Source organism: Eleutherodactylus coqui, chromosome 13 (genome assembly GCF_035609145.1).
Source record: "Eleutherodactylus coqui strain aEleCoq1 chromosome 13, aEleCoq1.hap1, whole genome shotgun sequence".
NCBI classification, from domain to species: Eukaryota; Metazoa; Chordata; class Amphibia; order Anura; family Eleutherodactylidae; genus Eleutherodactylus; species Eleutherodactylus coqui.
In genome coordinates, this window is record NC_089849.1 from 68,981,385 (window position 1) to 69,008,414 (window position 27,030).

At 42.7% G+C, this 27,030-nt stretch overlaps 1 protein-coding gene across 1 annotated transcript in view; it reads right to left on the bottom strand.

Moving 5' to 3' along the window:
* The window catches only part of LOC136587779 (unconventional myosin-XVB-like), a 90,775-nt gene that overhangs the window by 3,025 nt on the left and 60,720 nt on the right, over nt 1-27,030 (bottom strand). Inside the window, exons 17-43 of the mRNA XM_066586542.1 lie at nt 26,602-26,686; nt 26,126-26,248; nt 25,690-25,879; nt 24,991-25,078; nt 23,731-23,917; nt 23,493-23,602; nt 23,087-23,146; nt 22,012-22,087; nt 21,664-21,782; nt 21,308-21,426; nt 21,083-21,224; nt 20,744-20,855; nt 20,379-20,554; nt 20,187-20,305; nt 19,748-19,811; nt 17,974-18,046; nt 17,767-17,840; nt 17,613-17,689; nt 14,369-14,487; nt 12,306-12,400; nt 12,134-12,211; nt 10,670-10,766; nt 9,538-9,686; nt 9,039-9,163; nt 4,987-5,120; nt 2,552-2,685; nt 1,356-1,496 (exon numbers count right to left, since the gene is read on the bottom strand). Coding sequence (XP_066442639.1) covers nt 1,356-1,496; nt 2,552-2,685; nt 4,987-5,120; nt 9,039-9,163; nt 9,538-9,686; nt 10,670-10,766; nt 12,134-12,211; nt 12,306-12,400; nt 14,369-14,487; nt 17,613-17,689; nt 17,767-17,840; nt 17,974-18,046; nt 19,748-19,811; nt 20,187-20,305; nt 20,379-20,554; nt 20,744-20,855; nt 21,083-21,224; nt 21,308-21,426; nt 21,664-21,782; nt 22,012-22,087; nt 23,087-23,146; nt 23,493-23,602; nt 23,731-23,917; nt 24,991-25,078; nt 25,690-25,879; nt 26,126-26,248; nt 26,602-26,686 — 3,066 coding nt within the window. The remainder of the gene's footprint in view (nt 1-1,355; nt 1,497-2,551; nt 2,686-4,986; nt 5,121-9,038; nt 9,164-9,537; nt 9,687-10,669; nt 10,767-12,133; nt 12,212-12,305; nt 12,401-14,368; nt 14,488-17,612; nt 17,690-17,766; nt 17,841-17,973; nt 18,047-19,747; nt 19,812-20,186; nt 20,306-20,378; nt 20,555-20,743; nt 20,856-21,082; nt 21,225-21,307; nt 21,427-21,663; nt 21,783-22,011; nt 22,088-23,086; nt 23,147-23,492; nt 23,603-23,730; nt 23,918-24,990; nt 25,079-25,689; nt 25,880-26,125; nt 26,249-26,601; nt 26,687-27,030) is intronic.

A 27,030-nucleotide genomic window follows, 5' to 3' on the forward strand; every position in this document is an offset into this window, starting at 1 on the left:
TTTTTTCTTCAAAAATATTTAATTTTTTTCAATTATTTTCTGCCACCCTCTTCTAAGAGCAATAACATTTTTATTTTTCCGTCGACATAGTTGTGCGAGGGCTTATTTTGTGCGGTACGTACCGTAGTTTCCGGTGGTATAGTTTTGGAATACGTACAACTTTTTGATTGCTTTTAATTGCATTTTTTCTTGGAAACGGGGTGACCAAAAAAGCGCATTTCTGGTGTTTTTGTTTTTTTTTGTTTTTTTCAGACAGCATTTACCATGCGGGGTAAATAATGGGTTACTCTGATAGACTGGACTTTTACGGAGGCAACAATACCAAATATGTATTTTTGATTTATTTAGATTTTATTTTAAACTTAAAAAAAAAAAAGTAAAACTTTATTGATATTTTTACTTTTCTTTTAGTCTCCAGAGGGGACCACAACATGCGGTGCTTTGATCGCTTCTGCCGTATGATGTAATGCCATAGCATTACATCATACTGCGATCTGACAGGCAGCCCATGGCATTCTGCCATGACAGCCCTGGAACCTTTCAGAAGGCCCCTGGCTGCCATGACATCCGCACGGCTTCCTGCGATCTCATCTTGGGGAGCCGTACTGGACGCATATATTTATTTTCATCCCCCTTTTGAACTATTCAGCAAATCCAGCAACCTGATTAGTTCTGATTCACAATTCCAGCAACTTGATTGGTTGTTTGGGTTGTTTGTTTCAGAATTCCGGCAACCTGATTGGTGAATAGTGCTCAAGTGGGGCTGAAAATAAATGAGTACTGGACCCCTGAACATCGGTCAGGGGATTGAAATGCCACGGTCATAATTGACAGCGGCATTTAAAGGGTTAACAGCCCTGATCACCTGTGCTGGTCGGAGCTGTTACCTGCCGGTGTCAGCTGTAATAAACAGCCGATGCCCGCGATGTATGGAGGGAGATGGCAGCGCGATCTCCTTCCATACCACGTCCTGCTACGGCAGGATGTAAAAACACTATAAGGCGGTCACTAAGGGGTTAAGATATGTTCACACAGTGGAATTGGTGCAAATTTTCTGCAGCGTAAAAACAACAAATTCCATGTAAAAAAACTGCACCATCTGTGTGTATTTTGACATAGATCCACTTTAGTTGAAAGGGTTAATTCTGCTGCAAATTTTGATGTTTATGCTGGTGCGGATTCCCTTTGTGTACCCTTAGGCCATTTTCACACAGCTGTAATATGGACGCATTGTTACAGTAGTAACACCTGGACCTCCCGTGACTCTTTTGATGAGAACCAAGATCCTTACCCAGCATGGACATTCAATTTACAGAATTTCACTATTCTTAACCAAAGCTGTCCATCTTACTCACCTCCTGGAGTTCCATCCACAATGTGTGAGGTTGAGCAGCTGTGCCGTAGTGCAGCTCCACTCCCGGAAATGTGTTGCTATCCAGAGGACGCATGGTACGCATGCTCTGCACATCTTGTAGATTAACACTCAGGCTTGGTTGCTGCGTACACAACATACATGCATCAATAAATAGTTTCATTTATATTACACACAGGTATAAAGAATGGAGAACATGTACAGGATGTAATCTGCTAGTGAGAGCTGCAGCAGTCATCATGTGGGAGCTTCAGGGCTCTGTATAGGGCATGTATGCACTGAGCTCCTAGGCTCCCCCTAGATGTGACTGCAAGCAACCAGAATGTTATCTTTGAAATCTGTTCATCAAGGAGCTTTGAAGATCTATAGCAGGCAAAGCTTTCTTTTTCTGATACAAAGATATGTTAAGAAGTAAAACCACACAGAATATTGGAACTAGTTAAAAATCAGGTTGATATTCCAGGGTGGACATTTTCCTTAAAGGGGTTGTCCCGCGCTGAAACGTTTTTTTTTTTTTTTTCAATAGCCCCCCCCCGTTCGGCGCGAGACAAACCCGATGCAGGGATAAAAAAAACCAAAACGGGTAGTACTTACCCGAATCCCCGCGCTCCGGTGACTTCTTACTTACCTTGTGAAGATGGCCGCCGGGATCTTCACCCTCGGTGGACCGCAGGTCTTCTGTGCAGTTCATTGCCGATTCCAGCCTCCTGATTGGCTGGAATCGGCACACATGACGGGGCGGAGCTACGAGGAGCCGCTCTCCGGCACGAGCGGCCCCATTCAGAAGGGAGAAGACCGGACTGCGCAAGCGCGTCTAATCGGGCGATTAGACGCTGAAGATTAGACGGCACCATGGAGACGAGGACGCTAGCAACGGAACAGGTAAGTGAATAACTTCTGTATGGCTCATAATTAATGCACAATGTACATTACAAAGTGCATTAATATGGCCATACAGAAGTGTATACACCCACTTTGTTTCGCGGGACAACCCCTTTAAGCTGGACAAGAGTTCAGGCAAACTAGGATTGTTAGGTAATGTAAGCAGTCTTTCCAATAGATTAGTCAGGGCAGTGATAAAATATGGAAATTCACGTTATTCGCAGGTGTCCTGCATGGAGGGGGAGCATTATTAATCACTTTCATACATTGTATTATAGAGATGCAGTAAGCACATACCTGGCTGTTGTTTTGTAGTACGAGGAGTTCTTGATGGTTGACGGCCACAAAGCAAGGGGTAACAATCCCAGGATTGCTGATCCTTTTTACAGGGAATACATTGTATTCAAACAGTGGAAGTGTAGATACAGTTTCTAAAGGGATGAGCATACATCAGGAGTCAATTTCCACATACACAGGCAAAGGTTAGAATTGATGCATTACTATAGCTAAGATTTAGTGCATGCAATCTTAGTAATAACTAGTATAGCATGAAATGACTAGTGCTGAAAATGGATCATTATAAATGACTCCGGTATCCTAATGTCACACTGTCCTAGCTCATCACTAACCATCTAACAGTTCTGCCTGAACGGTACTCAGGCAAGAAGGAAATTACCTTACTGTTTTGTCTGAACCCTGTTTTTTTTTTTGGAGGGGGCACAGAGCTATTCTAATGGCTGTATCTTCAGTTAGAATGGAGCTATGGTGGTAGTTCTCATCTTGTTTGAAAGCCAAGAGCTAGCAATAGCCCTATTTTAGGCAGAGGTACAGCAGGTTGAAGTGGGAGCTGCATGCGGTAAACTTGGTCAAAGTTTACTGCTTCAATGTATATGGTGGCAATTTGCATTAACTCGAGATTTTTATAAAGAGGGATCAGATGAATTGCAATAAATTGCAAAATCATTCCTAGCCATGACTATTAACTTAATCAAAAAAATCCCATGTAAAGAAGAGAGTTTCAGGGGGCCCAAGAAAGTCCAACAAGTAGTAGCACCGCCTCCTAAGGAGGATTTAACTATGCATTTGGTTCAGCATCAGTGCAGAGCTCACTCAGGAGTGGCAGCAGGTAGGTGTCAGTGTATCTGCATGCACAGCGAGAAAAAGGCTTGTGGAGGTTGGCCTGGTGTCAAGACGGGCAGTAAAGAAGCAACTTCTCTCCAAGAAAAACATCAAGGACGGACTAACATTCTGCAGGAAGTGCAGGGATTCTCAGATGAAACGCCCTTCAAACTGTTTGGGGCATCTGGAAGAATGACTGTCCGTAGAAGAAAAGGTGAGCACAATCATGAGTCCCATGTTATAAGTCAACAGTAAAGCATCCTGAGACCATTTCATCCAAAGGAGCGGCCTCACTCACAATTTTGCATGAGGACACTGCCACAAATAAAGAATGGTATCTAAACCTCTTCCAAGAGCAACTTCTCCCAACGAGCCAGGAGCAATTTGGTGATAAGTAATGCTTATTCCAGCACATTCCAGTGAACAAAACATTAATATCTTGTGTCCATAGCGAGGAAACTCTCCAGATCTCAATCCCATTGAGAACTTGTGGTCAATGCTCAATAAACAGGTGAGCAAACAAAAAACACAGAAGTTGTGATTAACACTAAACACTGATTAGGCAAGAATAGGTTGCCATCAGTCAGGATTTGGCTCGGAAGCTGATATCAAGCATGCCAGGGTGAATTGAAAAATAAGGGTCAATTCTGTAAATATTGAATCTTTGCCTAAACTCGATGTATTTGTCAAAGTGTAAAAAACTATGAAATGCTTAATTGTACTTCAGTAACCATAAGAACATCTGACTAAGGGCTCCTGCACACCGGTGGATTTGATTTGTGGAATCCGAGGCCGTCAGCTGCCCTCAGATTTCATAGCAAATACTGCCATAGCCTCCTACGGAGAACCACAAAACTGCAGCACACTCCCCTTCTGTGCGGTTTCCGGGAGAACGGCTTCCATTGAAGTCAATGGAAGCTGTCCATCCCGCGGCCCTTCCACAATTATGATTGCTGAAAGGCCGCAGGATCCGCATCCTCGTCTAGTGACGGCGCGGCTTTATCTGCACTGTGCAGGCGCGCCGGCTGGCACTTCTGTAGTACAGATAAAAAAGAATCCGGACAGGTAAGCAGGGTAACCAGCCGGGCCAAGAGTCAGATCCCAAATTCCGGTTCTGACCCTGTTGTGTGCAGAAGGCTTAAGGCTGCTTTCACATCTGCCACGGGGATTCAGTTTTCCTGCTCCATTATGGGAGCAGGAAAGGGGAATCCCCTGGCTGAAGAAATCTGTTTTATGACCGAACCAAACGGACTCCATTGACTATAACGGAGTTGGTTCAGTTTCCGCCCAGCACTTTCCTGGAATGCCAGATATGCGGATGAAGGTTTCAGCGCCGATGTGAAACCACCCTAAAAGATCTAAAGACACTGACACAAATTTTGGTTTTCACTAAGTTTGCTGCTTCAGTCTCAAAACCTTTGGCCACATCAGTAGGCTAGAACTTGCAGCAGGAATGTCCTTCGGTTTGCGTGCAGCATAGTTATGGCAAGTTTAGATGTCCTAGTATTGTTTGCATAGCTCCTATTGATTCATGAAAATTTATGTTATGTGTTTTTTGGGAAGGCAGATGTGACGAAGCCACTGATGTTGACATTTCTGCAGAGCTTCCTTACCTAAAAACTTCAGCTTGGCCTGTTGGACATTCAGACTCTCCAAAGTTTTCAGCTCCTGGAGGAGGATTTGCTGTACAGCCTGTAGATTCAGACGATTATGCACAGAAGACGGAATGTATCCCAGCAACTCTTGTCTGTAGAAGAGAAAAAACATCTGAAAGTGGTGTAGAGTAGTAAAATAGAGAGTATACAAGCAGCACTCAGAATCCACCAGGGCTGGAATAAGAAAATGCAAAGCCGCAGAAATAGGAACCCAGACCTTGGTTCCACATGGAGAACATACAGCAAAGGATGACGCCCATGGCAGCATAGATAGATGCAGCTGAAAATGGGAACCTTGATTCCTCCATACAGACAGTTGCTACGTTTCGACCTATGAATAGGAATTAGTCAAGCAAAGACCTATTCATAGGTCGAAACGTAGCAACTGTCTGTATGGAGGAATCAAGGTTCAAATTTTCAACTGCATCTATCTATGCTGCCGTGGGCGTCATCCTTTGCTGTATGAAAGTGGTGTATAGTAGATGGTTTTATTTCCAGGTCCAGAGGTTTTGGGTTTTTTTTCCCACTTGGCCAAGAATGTTACTTTGTATATCATTAGATTCCAAATTTTAAGGATATTATTGGTAAATTACATAAAATTATAAAATGTCAGGTAGGAGGTAGATGCATATATAGCTGGCCATGTATCCTATGCTGCGGTAAGAAGGTTATTTACTCTAGCTGATAGAAACCTGCTTGTTTGATGGTCATAAGTGCCAAACCGCATTATTGTCTGTTAATAACATTTCTCGAAATGCAGAATAGTTTGCATTGTGGGAAATAGTTTGAGTGATGTGTATACACCATTGCATTGTAGCCAGTTATTTATGTCTAAAGATAGACATAATGATGTCACAGGACTCTGTGCACCAATGTTGGGTACATCCTGGGTGCAAGGGTACTACAGAAGCAGAGCAATAGTTACACGGGTATTCCCAGAATTAACATTTATAACCTGTTCACAGGACAGGTGATACATTTCTGACAGCTAGGGAGGTCTCAATACTGGAATCAGGAGAACGGGGGGCCCATGTCCACACTTTCCTTCTCACTGCACCCCCCCACACCCACACCCACACAATGAGGCAGAGCTTAAATGGAGTGCTGGATTGCCAAAAAAGAAGTTCAGTACAGTGCTCAAGCTATCTCTGATAGTCCTATAGCATTGGATGGAATGGCAGTGAGCAAGCTCCGCCTCTGCTCTACTCAAACTCCTCCTCACTGTGGAGGATGCAGTGAAGAGCAAAGGAGGACGGAGAAGCCCCGTTCCTGCTGAATTACAATACTTTCTAATAGAAGGGGGTTTTAGACTTTTGTGGTGCATAGTACAAAAGTTAGCAATGTTTTTTCCAATATGTAAACTGTGTTTTCTGCCTTTCAGTTTCATCCCATTGCTTCTAGTCTTTCCTTGTACAAATGAGAATAGGGCTGATCCCTCTGCAGTGTGACAGACCTTCAGATATTTGTAGACTGCTATTAAAGGGTTTTTTAGGCAGCGATAGCTATCAGTGTCGGGCTACAAATTTCAATAACAGCTGCACCTCCAATTACAACACAGAATCTCAGACTTGGACCAAAACGAAAGGAAAAATAAATTTCCTAAAATGTAACTTTTATTAATCTTATTAAAATCAAGGCATTCGGAACAAAATAATCAATAAATAGCTGGAAAGTGAGGCTAAATAGCTGTGCAATATCTCACAATTTGAGCCAGCTATTAGGACAGTTAGGCCGGCTGCACACGTCACGGCGCCCCCCCAGAGACCCCATACTTACCTGCGGATCCGGCGTCTTCCATCCCGCATGATGCTTTGGCGCGCCGGCCGCGTCATGACACGCCCACAGCGTCACATGACACGCCCACAGCGTCACATGGCATGCCCACAGCGTCATATAGCTGGCGGTGGGCGGAGAGCTGTAGCGGAAGATAGCGTGACGGACGGGCTTTCCATTGACTGCAATAGAAGCCGTCAGCGCGTACACCCGCGGCAAATAGAGCATGCCGCAGGTGAGGACGGGTGATTTCACGGTGCAGAATTCCGCGATAGAATTCCGCACCGTGAACATTCAGCTATAAGGTTCAATAGAACGTAATAGCTGCGGGCAATACGGCGGATTTTTGCCGCGTATTACGCGCCGGAAATCCGTCCGTGGGAAGGAGCCCTAAGAACTAAGATATGATGAATTATCTACTCTTCATCATATCAGATTTTGCTGTAGTGAAAAAAAAAAATCACAGAGAACAACATGTAGTTGATTATATTTCTGTCGAGATAGCAAAAATATATTGTGTCCAGAGCTTAAATACTCCACTTTCAGCTCTAGACACAAAGGAAACGCAAAGGATCTTGTTTCTGGAACTCAGATATTCTGAAAAAGACTCGAGTATTAATAAGGACTCAACGCGTTTCTGTGACCCGTCATCAGGAGTCATTACCTAGTAGATACAGTAAAAAGCAAATAAAAAAACTATTTGCAGTAGTATGTTGCAAATCTCCTTGTTAAATACCATTTTGTTAGTTGCGGCCCAATGTTCAACTTTGTTTAGATCTTTTTGAATCCTCTCTCTCTTCTCTGGCATTAGCTATTCTTCCTATCTTTGTGTTGTCAGCAAATTAGATCAGCTTCCCCTCAATTTCCTCATCTAAATCATATATAAAAATGCTGAACAACACTGGACCAAGGACAGAACCTTCGAGTAGCCCACTTGATACATTTTATCCAACTGGATATTCCGTCATTTATGACCACTCTTTGAGTACGATCACTCGGCCTGCTGTGAATCCATCTAATAGTTGTCTTGTCGAACCCATATTTACCTGCTCAACCTATTTGGTGATTCTGTCATAGTAGGAAATTAGATTTGTCTCACATGACTTGATTGTTACAAACCCATGCTGGCTCTAGTTAATTACTCCATCTCATCCAAGTGTTTGTATACATGCTGTTTAATAATTTGTTTACACATCTTTCCCGGTATAGAAGTCAGGCTCACAGGCCTGTAGTTTCCTGGGTCCACATTCTTCCTTTTTGTTGAAGATATGGACAACATTTTCCATTCTCCAATCTTCTGGAACTTCTCCTGTTCTCCAGGATTACGGCAAATGGTTCAGCAATCACCTCTGCTGCTTTCTTCAGTATGCTGGGATGGAATTCATCCAGACCTGAAGACTTGAATTCACTTAAGTTAGCTAAGTGATCCCTTATCATCTTTCTGCTTATAGATAGCCTGCATTATTTCATTTCCCCAGTAGCACAGGGAAGATCTTTCCATTTAATGAACATATCTTTCTTTCTTTTTAACACGAGTGTAAGTTCTGTGTTCATCCATCCTGGTCTCTTTAAAGGTTTCTTCCTTCTTTTAGGGATCGTTAACAATAGGGCTTCCAGAATCTCATTTCGCAATATTTCCCGTCCTTCTCAGATATTTCTGTCCTTAAGAACATCCAGTCATTGGATCCTTTCTTCCCTCTTCTGAAGTCCATTAAAACCTGCCTTTCTGAAATCCAACCTTGACGTCTGGGTCTTCTCAGGTCTTCCTCCACTTTTTATACAAAATTCAAGGATCACATGATCACTGCCTCCGAAGGTCCCAGCCACCCTTACTTCCTCAACCATTTTACCCCGGTTGATAAGAATTAGGTCCAAGATAGCAGATCCCCTTGTTTTCTCTTCTACCTTTTGGAAGATAAATTTGTCAGCAAGAGCGGATAAGAATTTGTTGGACCTATTACTTTTGTCTGATTTCCAGTAAATGTCTGGATAGTTAAAATCTCCCATAATCACTATGTCGTATTTCTTTTTTGAGAACCTGGCCGTCTGATGTAGAAAGAGTTCATCCATACGAAGGCGACTTTAGTAAATGCCTACAATGGTGTCCTTTCTAATAATTTGCATATCTGCCCGAGATGTAACATGCTAAGATTTGCAGCAAAAGAACTCTTCCTCCTAGGTGCTTGATTTTTTTTTCTTTTTTACATAAATAGTGTACATAGTATGGAATTACTCACTTGTCTGGCGGTGTGCTCATTCCCTTTATCCGGTGCAAAACAGCAGCCACTTTTGCTGTGTATGTCTCTAGCTTATCTGGTGGGCTCAAAACCAAAGCATTTCCTTGCATGTAGTCATGACGGACCTAAAAGGTAAAAAAAAAATTTTTGGTACCGTGTTAGTCAGTAGAGAAACAAAATAATTGTGTAGACATGATACCTTTTTAATTACAGCAAGCTTTCAAGGCTACCAGTCTGATGAAGAGGCCTAAGTAGCCTTGAAAGCTTGCTGTAATTTTATTTCTTTCTGATTATTTCTATCAGATCTACAAGATTATTTTGTTTCTCTTACCTAAAAAGTGATGCATGTACATCATAGACCTTATAATGGATCACTACTAATGTGTGTAGCGTAAGTTGGGGTAACACAATTGAAGAACTCAGTAAGGCATTGGAAATGTGTTTCTTTTATGGTGTCATGAATAAATGCATATCCCAATTTCTTTGCATGATATAGTACCTGGCTGTAATGTATTTGTATATATAGTTCACTGCGTCCCCTCAACGTGGCTTTCCATGTGATTCTTCTGAACTCCAGAGTTACAGAGTTGTCCTGGGGAAGAAAGTCATGGATATAGTCCCCAGCACGCATGGGCCGCACCACCTCCCCTGTAATAAGCAAAAACGGTCATACATGTTTTACCACTAATAGAGATGAGCGAGTACGCTCGGTTAAGGCAGTTACTCGAGTGAGCATCGCTCTTCTCGATTAACTGCATACTCATCCGAGATCTCTCTCACTCTCCCCCCCCCCCCACTCCCCCTGCCACCCCCCCAAATTTTCTCGGACAAGTGTGCAGTTACTCGAGAAGAGCGATGCTCGCTTGAGTAACTGCCTTAACTGAGCGTGCTTGCTCATCTCTAACCACTAACTTTCCATTCTTATAGCTTTTTTGACTTAGCTTTGTCAACTCTCCTGTTACATCTGTTTAGGTGACTATTTGTATTTCCCATGAAACAGTTTTTTTTCTGCTTTGAGACATTCCTCTGTTTATATATCCTGGAAATACAGTATATAAATAAATTGGCAATTAGCCGTTACCATTTGCGGTCGTGTCCTTACACAGTCTGATACTGTCCCATCAGTACTGAGAGTATCAGATTGTGTAGAGACTAGAGATGAGAAAGCATACTCGCTAAGGGCAATTACTCGATCGAGCATTGTCCTTAGCGAGTACCCGCCCGCTCGTAAGAAAAAGTTTGGCTCCCGGCGCAGGTGACAGGTGAGTTGCGGCAGTGAGCAGGGAGTAGCAGTGGGGAGAGAGAGATCTCCCCTCCGTTCCTTCCCGCTCTCCCCGGCCGCTCCCCACGCGCCGCCGGCAGCCGAACCTTTTCTTCCGAGCAGGCAGGTGCTCGCTAAGGACAATGCTTGATCGAGTAATTGCCCTTAGCGAGTATGCTCGCTCATCTCTAGTAGAGACACATCCTTTTGACATGGTAAAGGTAACACCAAGTTCATTCATACATTTCGAGGAGGAATAATGTAGGACTGGTACAATTAAAAGCACTAAGCAAAATGCGACACAGATATGTCCAGACAGCCGACTGGTGCTCTTTAAATCCTGTTTGTACATCTACAAGATAGAGAATACCTTTGTTTTTATTGGCAAATATAGCAAATTCTTCCTGTTCATTTGGTTCTGAGACCAACAGCTGCTCACAGATTTCTGGTAGAAGGTCAGCTGCAACCTAGTGCGGGAGAAGAGAAATGGAATCTCATCCGGCATGTTGTGTAGTAAGTTAACCCTTTCCAATCCCCTGTCTAACGTCGTCCAACATTCTAATTGAAGCCTGTGCAGCTCTGATGTCAGAAGACGTCCGGCAGGGTATTCTTACTGTATATTACTGACAGCTCTGTTGTTAGGGGCCTCTCTGGCACGCATTTCGCTTACTGCAGTACTGGCTCTAGCCAGCAGATGGCGCCATTGTAAAATGGCAGAAAGAGAAAGCCCCCTAGGAAACCCTGAATCCCAAATTGGATTGCAAATGTTCCTCTCATTATAGTCATGCTGCATGTCAGTAGTAAAGTTAGGGGCTGTTCACATTAAGATTCTCATGTACGTCAAACGTACATGAAAAAAGTATACAAACGTTATAGCATTTTAAGCATACCTGTATGTTTTTAAAATGTGTATAAAAAACATAGGACTATCGGTTTAATGCACACTTGTGTCTGTTTTTACATTAAAATATGTATTTATTTGTCACTGTAAACTTTTAAATCAAGAAAAAAAAAGTTTATAGTGGAACATTTATTTCTTTTTTTGCCTTTAAGGTATTTGCTAAAGAAAACATATATGCTAAAAGTATGGCTGTACACTTTCATACATGTCCATACATTTTCCATTGATGTTTTAAGGAAAAAAAAATATGTTTCCATACTTTTTTATGAGACACAAAAAGTGTAGTAAGCTACGCTTTTCCATCCCACACAAAAAAAAAGCATTCACAAAAAGTATGAGAGGTCAAATGCAGTCAAAAGAATGCATATTTGAACTACATTTGAGTCATTCTAGCCTATGAGTATGTGAAGTGACATGTTTTTATACTTTTTATTGGTATAAAAAGTATATGATTCTTGGATGCTTACAGAAACTCTGTCAGTTACTTTTATTCATACTAGCTAAGCTTATGGGCTGAAAGTAGGTGACCCGCCGAGTCCAGGGATGTAAGTGTTAGACTCGCCCTTCTTGTTGCTACCCCGGTGTCTGCACTGAAAGTCGTCGCTGAATGCATTGAGCGGCTGCCCATTAGAAAATTAACACGAGTGGAATACTTAGCAGGCCTGCTCAATGCACTGAGCGTCGGCTTGTAGCGTTCACCCCTGAGGAACGACGGGGAAAGAGGAGCAAACTCAGCGAGTCACCTGCTTTGAGTCTATAAGCTTGGCTTATAGGGCTAAAAGTAGCTGAAAGAGTCTGTTTAAATCCTAATGTGAGCAGCCCCTTATAAGAACTGTGCCCTATGAGGTAATTCCCTTAGATAGATACATTATTAAGTGTTATGGATAGTAGTAACCGTAACACTGGTCAATCACCGCACCCTCTAATACTTACAGTAAAAGTATGAATTTTTGTTGTATATTCAATTCCTCCTGGTAAAAAGATCACAAGTCGTCGAGATATTCGTCCATTCTGTAAGGAGAATAACAAAACAGAAGATTGTTCTTCACGAGGTGCCATAACTGTAATGGTGTCTGCCGAGCATCATCCAATAAATGGTAATTACCAAGAATGCATCCAGTTCTTTGCGTGATGGAATGTGCTGGCGTCCTTGGTACAACAGTGTGTGACGGAGGTGTTCCTGGCAGTTCCAAGAGACCTCTGTGTGCAGACATATAGGTACTGAATTACATGCAGAAACGTTAACTGTCTTGCCACACTATTAAAGTGATCATCAGTCATTAATAACTTCAGAAGGGTCGGTGATCCGGGGATTATTCAGATTACCAGATCGGAGTCAGGAAGGAATTTTTTTCCCCCTTGAATGGGGAAAATTGGCTTGTACCTCATTGAGGTTTTTTTTCCTTTGCCTACCTCTGGATCAACATTGGGGCTGAACTAGATGGACATATGTTTTTTTTTCGGCCTTACATACTATGATCCTCCGATTTCAGGCCAAAATTTTGTCCTAGGACCAAAGGGGGTATATTGATTTCTGTTGATGTTCTTTCCCAACCCTCCAATTCCAGGCTCAGTTTCAAGCCATCCAATTTTCTAACTTTCTAACTTAACGGATAGCGTGCACTGCTCTTCGATTGGCCAGTGCTGACCACATAAGCCACACTGGCCAATCAAAGAGCAGGTACAGTGTGTTGATAGTCTAACACCACCAATTCACTGTGGGGAATAAGTAGTCTGAAGATTGTGTCAACCTTCTTGGATGGCTGAAAGTAGAACCTGGAACTGGCAAATAGGAAAGATGGCAAAGAAGAACTGCTGGTAATATACCCTCCTCCTCTTCCGATCCTCAGGCAGAATTTTGTCCCGAAACCAGAGGGTCACTTTAAAAAAATGTATTCAGCTACATGAACAGTATAGATGATGCTTAGGCCTGTGACATCTTAGTCCCTGCCGACAATTTGCCTTTCTAACGCTCATAAATACACTATTGGCAATTTCACATACAACCTAAGAATTTGGTTATCTAGGTATTGTAGAGTGAGGGAGCCCAAAAAGTCTGTCTGCACCATAGAAGGAGGCCATTGCTATAAATGGCACTTGGTAGTTAGTTGTCACTGTTAAAGATTTAGCATTGTCACCCAGAAGTTTCAAGTTCCACCTCCACTATGCATGTTAATCTAAAAGTTCAACAAACTCCATGTGGGCAATTTACCAAGACCAGCATTTTCATTGCCAGTCATAGTATAATTTCTGCGGGCACTCACCTCGTCATATATTAGGTGCATTTTGGCTCCACTGTGCACCGACACAGAAATTTATATTAGTTAGGAGCTGGCATAGATTTTTTTAGGCAGCCACGCCCCTTCCTGAAAGCCCCACCCACTTTCCAAAAAAGCGTCAAGTTCAGAGTGGAAAAGTCACAAAATCTTTGCACTTACAGGACTTGCTCCAACATTTGCAACTTTTCTAAGCCAGAGTTCTGGTGTAAAGTGCTCTGTAAAAGTCCCCCATTTGTATAACGTGCAAGCTTTCTCTACATGCATTTGTACTATAGTCACATGGTGTGATATATAATATTGTGCGAACTGCATTCACCTCTTTCGTCATGGGACTTGACAATCCGAGTACATTATGATGAAATTATCCACCACATCCTGCCAAAACCCAGTTAGTGCACTGAGCTCCTGCCCCCTCTCCGCCCCTCGCCACTATTTGCAATGGGAGGGGGCGGAACTTAGCTCTGCCCCCATCCCGACCCTCCCATTGCAAATAGTGCTGAGGGGCGGAGAAGGGGCGGGTGCGTAGTGCACTGCTTCCAGCACTTTCAGCCTCCTCCCCCCACAGAAAGGGACACTATATATCGGCCAGGTGTGAAAAGCCGGCCGATATATGGACGTGTGAATAAGCCTTTATATTGAGACTTAGACTCCAGTGTCCATACAGTAATATGTAGCGGCTGCAGAATTCAAACGCTGTAAAATTTTTAATCAAACCCTATTGCAACAAAGCTGGTCAGCCCAAAATACATGTGTTTAAGTAAAAAATAATTTTGCCCCCCCTCCCCAAAGGTGTCCATAGCCTTTCATACCTTTATCCCTCCACTTACATAGTCATAACACAGGAATATGAAGATGTCCTCCTTAGATTAGTGTAGAATGGCATACTTACCCTGATAAGTGCCATCGGCATCTTGCAGATACTTGGTGACACAGGGCAGCAACGTGGGGCTAGGTAAGAAGTATCCAGTGACCAAGCTCAAGAGTGTCCAGCCTCGGTTACAGCTCTCACTACACGGGTAGAGAGAATTAGCAGAAGTAAAAAAAAATATATATTCATAACACAGGGATTGGCGCAGATTTCTTCATATTTTAGTTTTTCATACATTTTTTCCTTTGGTATTTTAGACATTACAACTGACTGGCCAATGTCTAGTAAATGTCTGATAATCAGCGTAGTCCACACGTACAGAACCAGATATACCGCGGTTATGTGCAAGACGTGATACGGGAGGGCATGGAGGCTTTAGTACCCTGTTGGGCTGCCTCTAGCTTGGATACAAGATGTGATACAGGCGGGCATGGAGGCCTACAGGTTCCATATAGTATCCTGCGGCATAGCTGCCCACATTTGCTGTAACTGAGCCTCTAGATCATGAAAACTCAGTTTGTTGAAGTTGGTGTCTCAGATGGTCCCATACATGTTCTATTGGTGATAAATCTGGTGATCGGGGGGGGCTGCCTCGGAAGTGTGACAATGTTGTGGAGACATTCCTGTGACCCCCTTGTGTGTGCGGCCAAACATGATACTGCTGGAAAATACCTCTTGAAAGCCCGCATGAGAGGAACACGTGGCTGCAGGATGTCCTAAAAGTATCACTGAGCTGTCATTGTCCCTTGTATCACTACTAGGGGTGACCCACTGTCATATGTGATGACCCCCCCCCCCCCCCCGGACTATCACACCAGCAGTGGGGGCAGTGTGCCGCTCCACAGCAAAGGCAAGACTAAGGCGCTCACCCCGAGGACTCCAAACACGATCGTCGTTAGCGCCCAAACGAAACCTGGATTTGTTGCTGAAGACAACCAGATTCCGTTGCGCCCAGTTTTGCTGTTCACAACACCACTGCAAATGGAGGTAACGGTCGGTGGGTGTCAAAGGCTGTACATGTTATGGGCACGTCACAACTCTGATCATTTGGATATCTGCCTGAGATGTAACTGCACGCTGAGCTTTGCAGCCAAACGACAACTTCTTCTAGGAGCTGGATTTATTTTTTGACAAAGAGTGGACATCAGCACAGAATATTGCACCTCTTCAGATAAAAAGTACCTTTAAGTATACCGCAGGGCATTTTATTTTAATAGACCAGAAGACGCCGGCTGCACACAGACAGATTTGAATTGCAGAATCTGGAGTAGACGTCCGCCCCCGGATTCCGCCCGCAAATACCGTCCATAACATGCTATGGAAAAGCGCTTTTTCCTGCACACGAGCGGAAATCAATTGCAATTTTCCACTCGCGGAGGAAAGAAATCGCAGCATGCTCTATTTTTGTGGTCAATGGCAGCCGTCCGACCCATGTTAATTGCGGAAAAGTCGATGGACCTGCGTCATTGCCTAGCGACGGTGCGGGAAATTTTGTACTGCTCATGGCTGACGGCAAGTCATCTGCACCATCCGCAGTACAGAAGAAGAAAAGAAATGACAGGTATGCGTGGTCACCGGCCAGGCGCAGGGTTTGATTCCGGTGCGGGCTCCTGCATCCAGAATCCGAAACGGTTGTGTGCAGCCAGTCTAAGCAAAGCTATATTAGGAGGATATTAACACATATTATTATTGCCTTTCTTTCTGAAGGTCCTCTGCCTGTCCAAGTCACTTAGTGATGGTCAGTAAGTGCCCAGTAATCCCGAATCAATGGAAACTGATGATGTACATGACAGATTCCTTTTTATAACCCAACATCCATCAAGTATAAGCACCATAAACAACGTTATGGTGCTTATCAGAGTGCTAACGACCACTTGTCCGTCCGTGTGTGCTGCGTGACTTACATGCAGAGCCTGACAGCACTTGTTGTGTCAGTTAGCGGGCTCTTAGCTGCGCCTCCTGACCACATGACGGTGACATCATCACAGGTCCTTTATCCTCCTTGTACACTGAATAAGGGATTATGGGCTAACTACATCAGCCACAAACCACTCCAGCTTAAGTTGCTATAGACACAGCAGTACTCAGTCTGGAAGTTTGTACCTGGTTGTGAGACATTTAGACACCTGTGTGGAGACTCCAATAAGTGACACACCACAAATTTACACACAGATAGCTTGTGTGCTAACAGGACCAGCAGCCTCAGTTGCTATGGATACAGCAGTACTCAGTCTGGCAGTTTGTAGCTGGTTGTGAGACAGCTGGACACCTGTGTGGAGACTCCAATAAATGACACCTCACAAATGTCCACATACAAAGCTGGCGGTGCACACTGACCAACACCATTGAAGCATAGTCCTTCTCCGCTATCTTCACATCTCCTAAACGTGATATCGTGTAATCTCAAGTGCTAATGCCGCCAACATCAGTCCAGCCTTCATCTAATGGTCAGCCGTTATCCAGTGTTGAAACAAACCGTCACTGTCGTGCAAACGTCTTCAGAGGGTTCAATGCTACCAGCAAGCTGATGCAGCTTACATGACACAACAACAAGCCACAATTTCACCTCAGCCATCAGCTGAAGTTCGTAAAACACATGCAGCTCATATGCGAAAGCTACGAGCGAACATGTCTCCTCAGCGAGCAGCTGAAGTTCGTAAATCAGGTATATGCAAAAGCAACGTAGCAGAGCTGTGTGTGTGTGATGTACATGTAGCAGAGCTGTGTGGTGCATTGCGCCACCAGAAACACTGGTACATATAATTTCCTAATAGTTACTAGTAGTTTAGATAAGAGGGAGTGCAGGGAGCTGTGTCTCATACTTTCCTTGTCCCCGTTCCTATGGCGTCCTCCAGCGAATTCAGTGCGCATCCCAGCTTTACTCTTTTCAGAAGGCTGTGCTTGCGCATCTCATATTCATCTCTATGCAATGTTCGTCTTCCAAAGAGTCAAGATGGCTGTGCGCACGTTGATTTTGCCAGAGAACACCGTAGATAGGGGATACGCAGATATGAGACACAGCTCCCCGAACTCTATATCATCTAAGCAGTTTATGATGTTTATAGTTGATGACAGGTTCCATTTAAAGTAATTTTAGGTCATAATACAGAGACTTATATAGCACTTCTGTCTAGAGGATATGTCCCGTGCCAGCCCCTGCAATATGTCCATTACACACTGACCATATTTTTACTAACACACAAGGAGCAGTCTTCTACTTCGTACTTGTGATATTATATTACTCGGCATCTTTGGAATTACTTACTTTTTAGGGTTCTCCGTTATCTGCTTCAGAATCTGGCAGTAAATCTCATCTCTCAGAAGAGGTTTATCTCTGCAGAGCTATGGAGAAATACATGAATAATATTTTATCTACTCCTCTATGTCTCCCAAAACCATTGATGTCATCCCTTCCTCACCAGTAGAATATCATAAATACACTTCACGTCATCCGTCTCCCTGTACTGCTGGTCCCTCATGAACCTCATCAGAGCTGGGTAAGAAAACATATATTAGTATATAACATGCATCCTGCATGGCTCAGACTTCGGAGTACACTTGTCTGACATAAGGCTGCTTCCATGTAATGCTGCACTTTAGTAATGTCCATGAAGTGAGATACATACTCATGAAGTTATTGGTCGCCAGGTCATTCAGCTCTTTATCTGTATAGTAAATCAAAGACTCCTGGATTGGAACCTAAAAAGAACACAAAAAGTTGTGAAACGGATTAAAATTGTGGCAAAAAAGTTGCAATGTCAAAAGCAAGGCAACCAAAAAAAGTATATCCTGGCAGGCGTTATCTGATTATTATTGATGGTACTGCATGCACTAAGACCGTGAATGTGTGGGAAAGTAGAGTGTGAAAGCTGCCAGGTATGTATATGGTGCATAACACGGGCTTATTTGGAGGAAGGACCGTGATGGTGTCACAGGCATTTGTGTTTTTGCCCATTTTCAGGTTGTAACATAGTATGTAAGGCTGAAAAAAAGACATATGACCATCCAGTTCAGCCTATTACCTCCTCCTAATGTTGATCCAGAGGAAGGCAGAAAAAACCCAATGAGGTAGAAGCCAATTTTCCTCATTTCAGGGGAAAAAATTCCTTCCTGACTCCAAGCCTGGCTGTCAAAATAATCCCTGAATCACTGACCTTTCTGAAGTAACTAGTGACTATAACATGTAATAGTGTATCACTCAAGAAAGGCATCCAGGCCCCTATTGTGTTCTTTTTTTTTGAGTTCACCATCACCACATCCTCAGGAAGTGAGTTCTACAGTCTCACTGCTCTTACAGTAAAGATCCCCCTTCCATGTTGGTGTAGAAACCTTCTTTCCTCTAGACATAGAGGCCTTGAACTTGTTCAAGCTCTGATATGTCCTTCTTGAGTACTGTTGGCCAAAACTGTACACAATATTCCATGTGTGGTCTGACCAGTGACTTGTAAAGAGGAAGAACAGTGTTCTCATCATGTGCCCCTAGACCTCTCTTGATGTGCTCGGTGATCTTTTTTGCCTTGGCAGCAGCTGCCTGACACTGGTTGTTCTAGTAAAGCTTACAGTTAGCTAAAATCCCCAAGTCCTTTTCCATGTCAGTGTTCCCCAGTGGTTTCCCATTTAGTGTGTAATGGTGACATGTATTTCCTCTGCCCATGTGCAGAATCTTCCATTTATCAGTGTTGAACCTCATTTGCCACTTTTCTGCCCAACGTATCCAGATCCATTTGTAACCACATTCTGTCCTCTCTTGCATAATTTTGTATCATCTGCCAATATTGATATTTTACTGTGCAATCCTTCTACAAGGTCATTAAATGCTTAAGCAGACAAGGGTTTGAAGAGGAGCCATAGTCCATGCATCCATCTACATGCACAGTCAGGCTCCATCCCGATAGTGTAAAAGGCACTTAATAAGGTAAGTCTCTGCCCAATGCATTCAGGTTGTGTTTGGTTAGATCATTTGAAGAGGAAAGTGATGGGTCTTGGAAAAGTAAGATATACTTGAACGAGCAGTGATGATGATAATTTGTTGTAGTAGCTATGTGAGCTATAGAGGATGGTGGTGTAGGTAAAGGGAACACCATATTGAGATAGACTGATTCTCGGTGATCTTTATGAGACTATGGGAGTAGATTTAGTGGTGGCATTATGGGTAAGACAGTAGAATATCTTGAAGGAGAATGCAGTGGGTTGAGGATGGTAGTAATATGTCAGCTGGCAATCTGTGTGGATGTTGTATAGGAAAACTAGTATTATAGTAGGTAGTAGAATATGGAGACGGTATAATGCAGCGTATCAGGGTTTGTGTGACTACATTAGAACTATGAGGAGCTAAATGTCACAGTGAGGAAGAGTTTGGTATGAAGAGTGGAGGAATGAAAGGACAGTAAACCAGATTACCTTTGTGTGTTGCACCAACTCAACTGCTTTCTTCCCTTCTGCAGCCATTCCTTTCCAACCAAGCCTACAGTAGTAACAGAATGATAGCGAGGTGTAAAAGAAGAGAATCCAAAAAAATGATAAATCTCTTCAATAGCTATGACTCGTCATGTAAGCCTTATATCTCAAAACTACTAGCCATTGAAAAATAAAGCTTGTTGGAGACTTGAAAATCCCCAGCATGTCCTTTGAGTGCACACAGGTTGTTCTGTAGCACGTGAATGAAGTTTTACAAAACTCGATTGACCTGTATTTTGCCTAAAACTTGATCGAAGCTCTTGGGTGTGAACATGGCCTTCCATGTTTAACTCGATTATTACTGATGTTGGCAATATATTCAGCATTCATATTTATTATAGCCTACGTATAGTGAAGAACAAATGGTTTGCAAATTACTTACATGGTCTGTGCTTCCCGAAAATATTTCAGTGCAAACTCCACCATAGTGTAATGTGTGGCCTCCATGGGTGGAGGTGGAAGGCTGTACGCTGGTAAAGAATCTTCTCTCACCTGGGTGCTCTGACAAGATAAGACATTTTAAGCATCCATTTCATATTTATCTTTGCTTTGTCAGTGACTTTTCTGCCCTCACCTCCGTGCTTATTTTCCTCTGGAGCCCTTGAGGTTGAGGTTGAGGTTGAGGTTGAACTCTACTTTCCCAGTTGTCCCTCTTCTCCATCACATTGTAGTAGTCGGGGGCAGCAGCTGGTTGTACATATTGAGAAGGAAAAATACCAGAACGCCCTCCAACTGAACCGAACTGCCAATCTGTGGAAAACAAGTTGGACAATAGACTTGCAATTTCTTATGCCTATTCAGTTCCTTGCATTCCATGTATAAAGTTACTGCCTTACACAATGGTAAACATAGATTTTATGTTCATTATGCAAGAATGATAATCCACAGGTAAGCTATTCTCTTTATACGGATTTGACCATTTAGTGACTGCAGAAGTACCTGATTCCAGTCCTTCCATTGGTAGCACTTTGATGATGTCACCTCTTTTGAACTGAAGACGACTCTTGTCATCGGTTATATGACTACGGAGTGCAACCACATGGTTTGAGTTCTAAGAAAACAAAACTGGCTTTAGGTTACTTGCATACGGATGGTTAAAAGTTGTACCAGAGAATCCTGGATGCTACTCGCATCGGACAACATACATGGGATACCACATATATAAATGAGCTATTCTTGTCCGAAAATCAGGCAACAATAGGACAAGCTGCGATTAAAGAAAAAAATTTTTTTAGTCGGACTATTCTATACATACATTTAGTTCTGCCCTTCTCTCACCTTCACCAGCTCTTGCAGGAAGATCTCCAACAAAGTCTTCAAAGCCTGGGCTTGGTCAGAGTATACCTGGAGATCCTCATTACGCAGGCTGAAGTGCAGTGTAGAAGAATCAGACCTTTCAATAGAGAGAATATCTGCAAAACTGAATGGAAGAAAGAATTCTATGAACCAGTTGCCTCCTAATTATATGTCCAAACTACTCTCTGCCCTCGTTCTTCATCCCACCTGTAACTGCATAGAGTCTTCAGATATTTTTGGTGGATTCCTGTTGCGTGCACTTCTTTCAGAAGCCTAAAACCTCGGTGGGATACTCCTATGTGAAGCTGGTCTGCATAGTCGTCCAACTACAAATACCAGGGGACAGTATTAATTTATGGATCTTAGGTGCGAAGGCCTGGAATATCATCAAGGGTCATCAGAACATTTTAGGTTTCATCCTTTTTGTCCCCTTATATGGCACAATCTTGCCAACTCCAGAAATATGACGTTAAGGGGTAGCTTGCTCAAATATCGATGCAGTCATAAAGAAATCACCCTTGGAATTTGGGAAGAATACAATGCCTATTGTGGAATATACTCACTGTGACAGGGAAGAGGCGGGAAAAGTAATTTTCCCAGTTATCCCGGGCAGCTATGACTATACGTTTCTTGATGGATTCTTCCAGGATAGAACTGACGTTGCTTCCGACTTGGAATTCACCTGAGAAGAAAATGTAGCGGGCTTGTCATTCTAACTATTCAGTCCATCAAAAACGGAATTGGTCCAATTATGTGGATTTAGGAAATCCTTTTGCAAAAAATTATAGGCTCCTACCCCATTTTTGGTTGAAAATGTATGGTTCAAGCACAGAGCTGTGTTATAGCTATTACTCTTCTCCTGAGAGATATTAAGCCGTGATGATTTAACATGATCCCGTTTCCATACTTACTTAAAAAATCTTTCATCTTCCTCCTTTCCTCTCGAGTTAATTTAAAACCGGTCTCTGAATAAGTGTCCTTAATTATCTAGGGTGACAAAACACACAGATGTTTTTAATGTACGTTGATCGATTCCAATTGACCCACTACTTTCCAAGTATATTGTAGATCATCTTATAGCTAGGCAAGAGTTCACAAAGCCCAAAGGAATTAATATAGAAATATAGAATGATAGACATTTAAAGGTTTTGTCTCGTCACAGACAACCCCTTCAACATGGAAATCACTGCAGTTACCAAATTAATGGTTGTCCATGTTTTACTCATAAAGGAGGTTCCATCTATGAGGTTCAAGTGCGTTGATAGGGCATATTGGTAGGTGGTACCCTGATATCACAAGCCCTTTAAATGGTCACTGACTTTTCAAACAGCTTTTGTTTATATGATAGCCAGTGTGATAAATACGCAAAACAGCAATCTGCTTTATTTACTTAAAATTATGTTTTTGTGAAAGAAATCCCCCTAAAGTGCTGGCCACTAGGGGTCTCTCTTCCTTCTAACTTGCTGTCTATTGCCTGCTTCCAAGTATGTTACTGGAGACGGCATCACAGGCATTGAAGGAGCGGGATGAGTCATCCTACTCAATGAAGTCTAGGACCATAGAGGAGAGTGGCGATGAGAAGGAGGGAGCAACATACACAGATGTGATATTAGAGCTACTGGTGAGTTATTTGCCGCTATTTATTCATATCTACACTGCTCAGTACTGCGGTACTCTGTTCTACATGATGATATTATGTCTGTGTGTGTATTACAGACAGTTGGAGCAGAATCTGCACTTCTCTGTGTGCAGTCTATGGAACATAGAATAGCAGCCAGGCTTCTCCCACTATTTTTGGGAGTATTGAGAATCAGATATACACTCTACAGAGAGGAAAAATGCAGGAAACAAGGCATATAATGGCCAGAAATAGTGTTATATCTCAAATACATGCAGCAACGTATGTCTTCTGAAAAGTTAGGTGCGCTTTAATCTTAAAATGGATAGCTATAGGGATTAAAATGGATAATTTTGCCTTTCCTTTACCTGCTCACACAGAAGGTTCAGGTAATAAGGGTGAGTGAATTTTTCTCTGGGAAAGAAGATCTATGAAAAAAGAAAATTTATTACATAATACAATAAATCTATAGGCTTCATTTTACATACTGCATTGCCTTTTGGTATATGTGCACTGGCGTAACTGTAGGGGATGCAGGGGATGCGGTTGCACCCGGGCCCCGGAGCCTTAGGATGCTCATAAGGCCGCTCTTCTCCATATAGTTCTATGTACCATGAATAAAGCATTATAGTTGGGGCCCTGTTACAGGTTTTGCATCGGTGCCCAGAAGCTTCAAGTTACACTTCTGTAGATGTGATTATATTTCATACTGCTAATGCAGAATATACGTCTTGCAGTCACACTGATAGAAATTCTACATCTGACTAACATTACCTCCTTCCGCACATAAAGTCTCCACTTTGCATCACTGTATGAGAAGAAGACACTAGCAGTGTGCTTGCTGATTGAAGATCTCATGGTATTATCATCTTCAAGAAATCTTCCTGAGAGTAAAGTTATCACAATGGGTATAAGAATGAGATAATTTGCGCATGATCAATAACTAAATTATAGAAGAAGAAGAACAATTGCCACATAAATCACATCAGTACATTCGTCTTTTTCTCTGTACCTGTGCCCTTGGGAGATTGCACTGTTGGGGCCTGAGGAATTGCACCAGATTGAGGAATTGCACCAGATTGAAACAGTCCTAAAAGTGGTTTTTGCTTGTCTCGAATAGAATTAGACATTTCATTTGTTTTCTCCATAGGTGAAAGAGGAGGAGGAGGAGGAGGAAGTGCTTTGGAATACGGAGAGTCCTTGGAAGAAAACAATTATATGACAGTTGCTATTATACACTTTTTGTTATTCTCTTCTACAAATACAGAAATCTTGGTAAGACCACGGCATTACTACAATGTTTATTATAGTAGCCATTAAAGGGATATTTTCATCTCAACAAGCTACCCCCTATCCACAGGATAAGGGATAACTTGCTAATCAGTGGCTGTCCAACCACTGGGACTGCCTTCAGTCCCAAGATATCACCCATGGCACATCCTGAGGGGTTGACAGCAGTGGTCATGCATGCTTGCCACTGCTACATTCACTTTAATGGGACCGCCAGAGATTGCCAAGCACGTGAACTCAAGTTATCTTTGGTGGTCCTATTGTAGTGAATAGAGCGTATGCACATGTGTCTAAACTTCAGATCTAGCGAGAGGCGATCTCTCAGGTCAGACAGAGGGGGGCCCAGCAGTGGGACCCCCACTGATTAGTGATGTTATCCATTATTCTCTGAGATGGCAATACTCTTCTGAATTGTCTGGGACTCTCTAAAAATAGGGGAGATCTACTAGACTCCCAGCAATAAAGCCTGGTAGATAGATGGAATGGCCACTTTATCAGGGACACTTGCCCTTTCACAATTGGATCTTCTCTGTATGGAAATTGTACATGTGACCCTGGAGTGCAGCATAAAATCAAGTGGGCAAGTTTTCAGTGGATCAGTTTTAGTGTTAAAGGGGATATATCAAGATTACAAGTTATCCCCTATCCACGGGATAGGCAATAACTTGCTGATCAGTGGGGGTCTTACTGCTTAGCCCCCCACTGATCTTAACAATGGGAGTTGCATGTTCCCTGTCCTCCTCACTGTGGAGTTACTCCACCCCCTCAGTGAAGAGGAGACTAAATGGATTGCTGGTCGCAAAAGCACCCTGTACTTCTGGGTAGTTTTTATACAGAAAACAAATGTTCTTCTGCAGAGTTAATTCCTAAAAGCACACAGGTGCGAGAGATAATGACAAAACGAACACAGGTGTATACTAATAAATGGCATTTTTTCACTTTATTCTCATTGCATCAAAAGATACAGATTATCAGGTCTTACCGTGGATGGAGGCAAATCAGCCATCTTGAGTCTCTCTAGAGCTTCTTCTTTTGGATCTTTCTTTTTAAGGAAGTTATGTACTGGTCTCCTGAAAAATGTAGATTCTATCATTGATTAATTCAGGAGTCAAGAAAACAAATGTAAAAATCTGAATAATTGCCCATCTTCATGACTTATTGCTCCTGTCCTCTAGCCTGTCAAGAAATAACCACATCCACTGCTCCTTGGCTCGTTCCTCTAAAGTACATCCTGAAATATTATGTTGTATTCGGGTTCGCCCTATTTTTCTATTCTGTCCTGTCACTTGTATCCTCTATTTCCAGGACCTTATTAAACTCATTAAGTTCTTACACCTTTTAGCATTTTCCTAAAGATCTTTCTTCAATGGAGATTAAATATACGTGTTACATAATAAATTTATATAGACAAAATGTAAGCCCACATCTCTTATAGTAATACACTATGTTATATATTCACTACTTGTATATTGGAACTTGGTTGTAGATCATCGAGCTGCCACATATGTAATGGCAGCTAAGCTCTCCATACAATAAAACGTTGTACTGTGAACAGCAACCATCCATGTGTGTACCAACCAACCCACAATGGGGTACCAAGCAACCATGTGTAAAAACATTAGAAAGAACCATTATCTAGCCACCCATTTGTCTCATGTAAGTCAACCTATGGAGATCTCACCTGACTGGTTCGAATGGTATAGGTTCAGGTGCAGGACGGTTCTGATACAGCTTGATTATCTCACTTATTTCTCGACTGGGTTTGGGTTTAGGAATTGGTTTTACCACACCGCCTGCTTTCTTTGTCTCTTTCCCAGCTACTTCTGTAGCTTTGGTTGTAGGAGGTGGTTTGGGGGTTGGGATTTCTTTAACTATAAAGTGCAAATTGTTTCATTATTTATCTATGTTGTCAAATGACAAAATGTTACCAAGAAATTACAGTTCAACATATTACAGTAAGCTCAACTAAGGGTTATCTGCTTTAGCCAAAGCAAACATCTGCTTGTTTGCTGAGTCCTTATTATAATATTGCATATCCATTGCATATCTAAGACTGCATTTTATAAGACATCGTATTACTATATTTTTCAATTAGCCATAGCCTTAAATCTAGTCACCTGGCTGAGGTTCAGGAGGTTCTGGTGGTTCCTCATCACTGTCATTCTCAGAATCTATCATTTGAGATGGAAGTAGGATCTTCGAGGGAGGCTTGAGTGCTTGTACACAAGTCCCATCACTTGCTACAATAGTTGATCAAAGTTTAGAAATAACTAAAGGTTTCAGATCAGAATAAAATGTTTTAAATGCCTTTGGTATTACTTCGATATATTCTTACTAAGGATGAGCGAGTATACTCGCTAAGGTTCGGGGGCCGCCGCGGCGCGGGGAGCGGCGGGGGAGAGCAGGGAGGAACGGAGGGGAGATCTCTCTCTCCCTCTCTCCCGCCCGCTCTCCCCTGCTCCCCGACGTGACTCACCTGTCAGCCGCTGCGGTCCCCGAATCTTTAAGGACAAGCAGGGAGATACTCGTCTAAAGCACATTACTCGAGCGAGTAGTGCCTTAGCGAGTATACTCGCTCATCCTTAATTCTTACCCATTTTCTGGAAGAAATCCCTTTTCTGCTGGAATGTTTTCTTTTGGAAAGTATACTCCGGTTCATTCTCTTCATCCCAGTTCACCTAGATGACAAATCCTAATGTAATAATTGCCATTCCCACTACCGTTATATCCTTCTCTGAGCACTGCTCTGCTCCACTGATGCTTTGCCCTTGCAGATTACCTACACGTTTATCTTTTTAAGACGGGGGTTTGGCTGACTACTGACAGCCAGGCTCCTGCTCTAGTTGCCTAGAGCAGAAAAAAATACTAAAATCCTGGCAGTTTAACCCCTTACATGCCACAATCAATATCATCTGCAGTATTTAAGCAAATAGCAGGTGGGGGCTCTTTCAGTAACCCATCAGCACCCCGCAGTGCAATTGCAAGGTACCAATGGCAGCCAGAAGCCTGAAACATTCCCCAT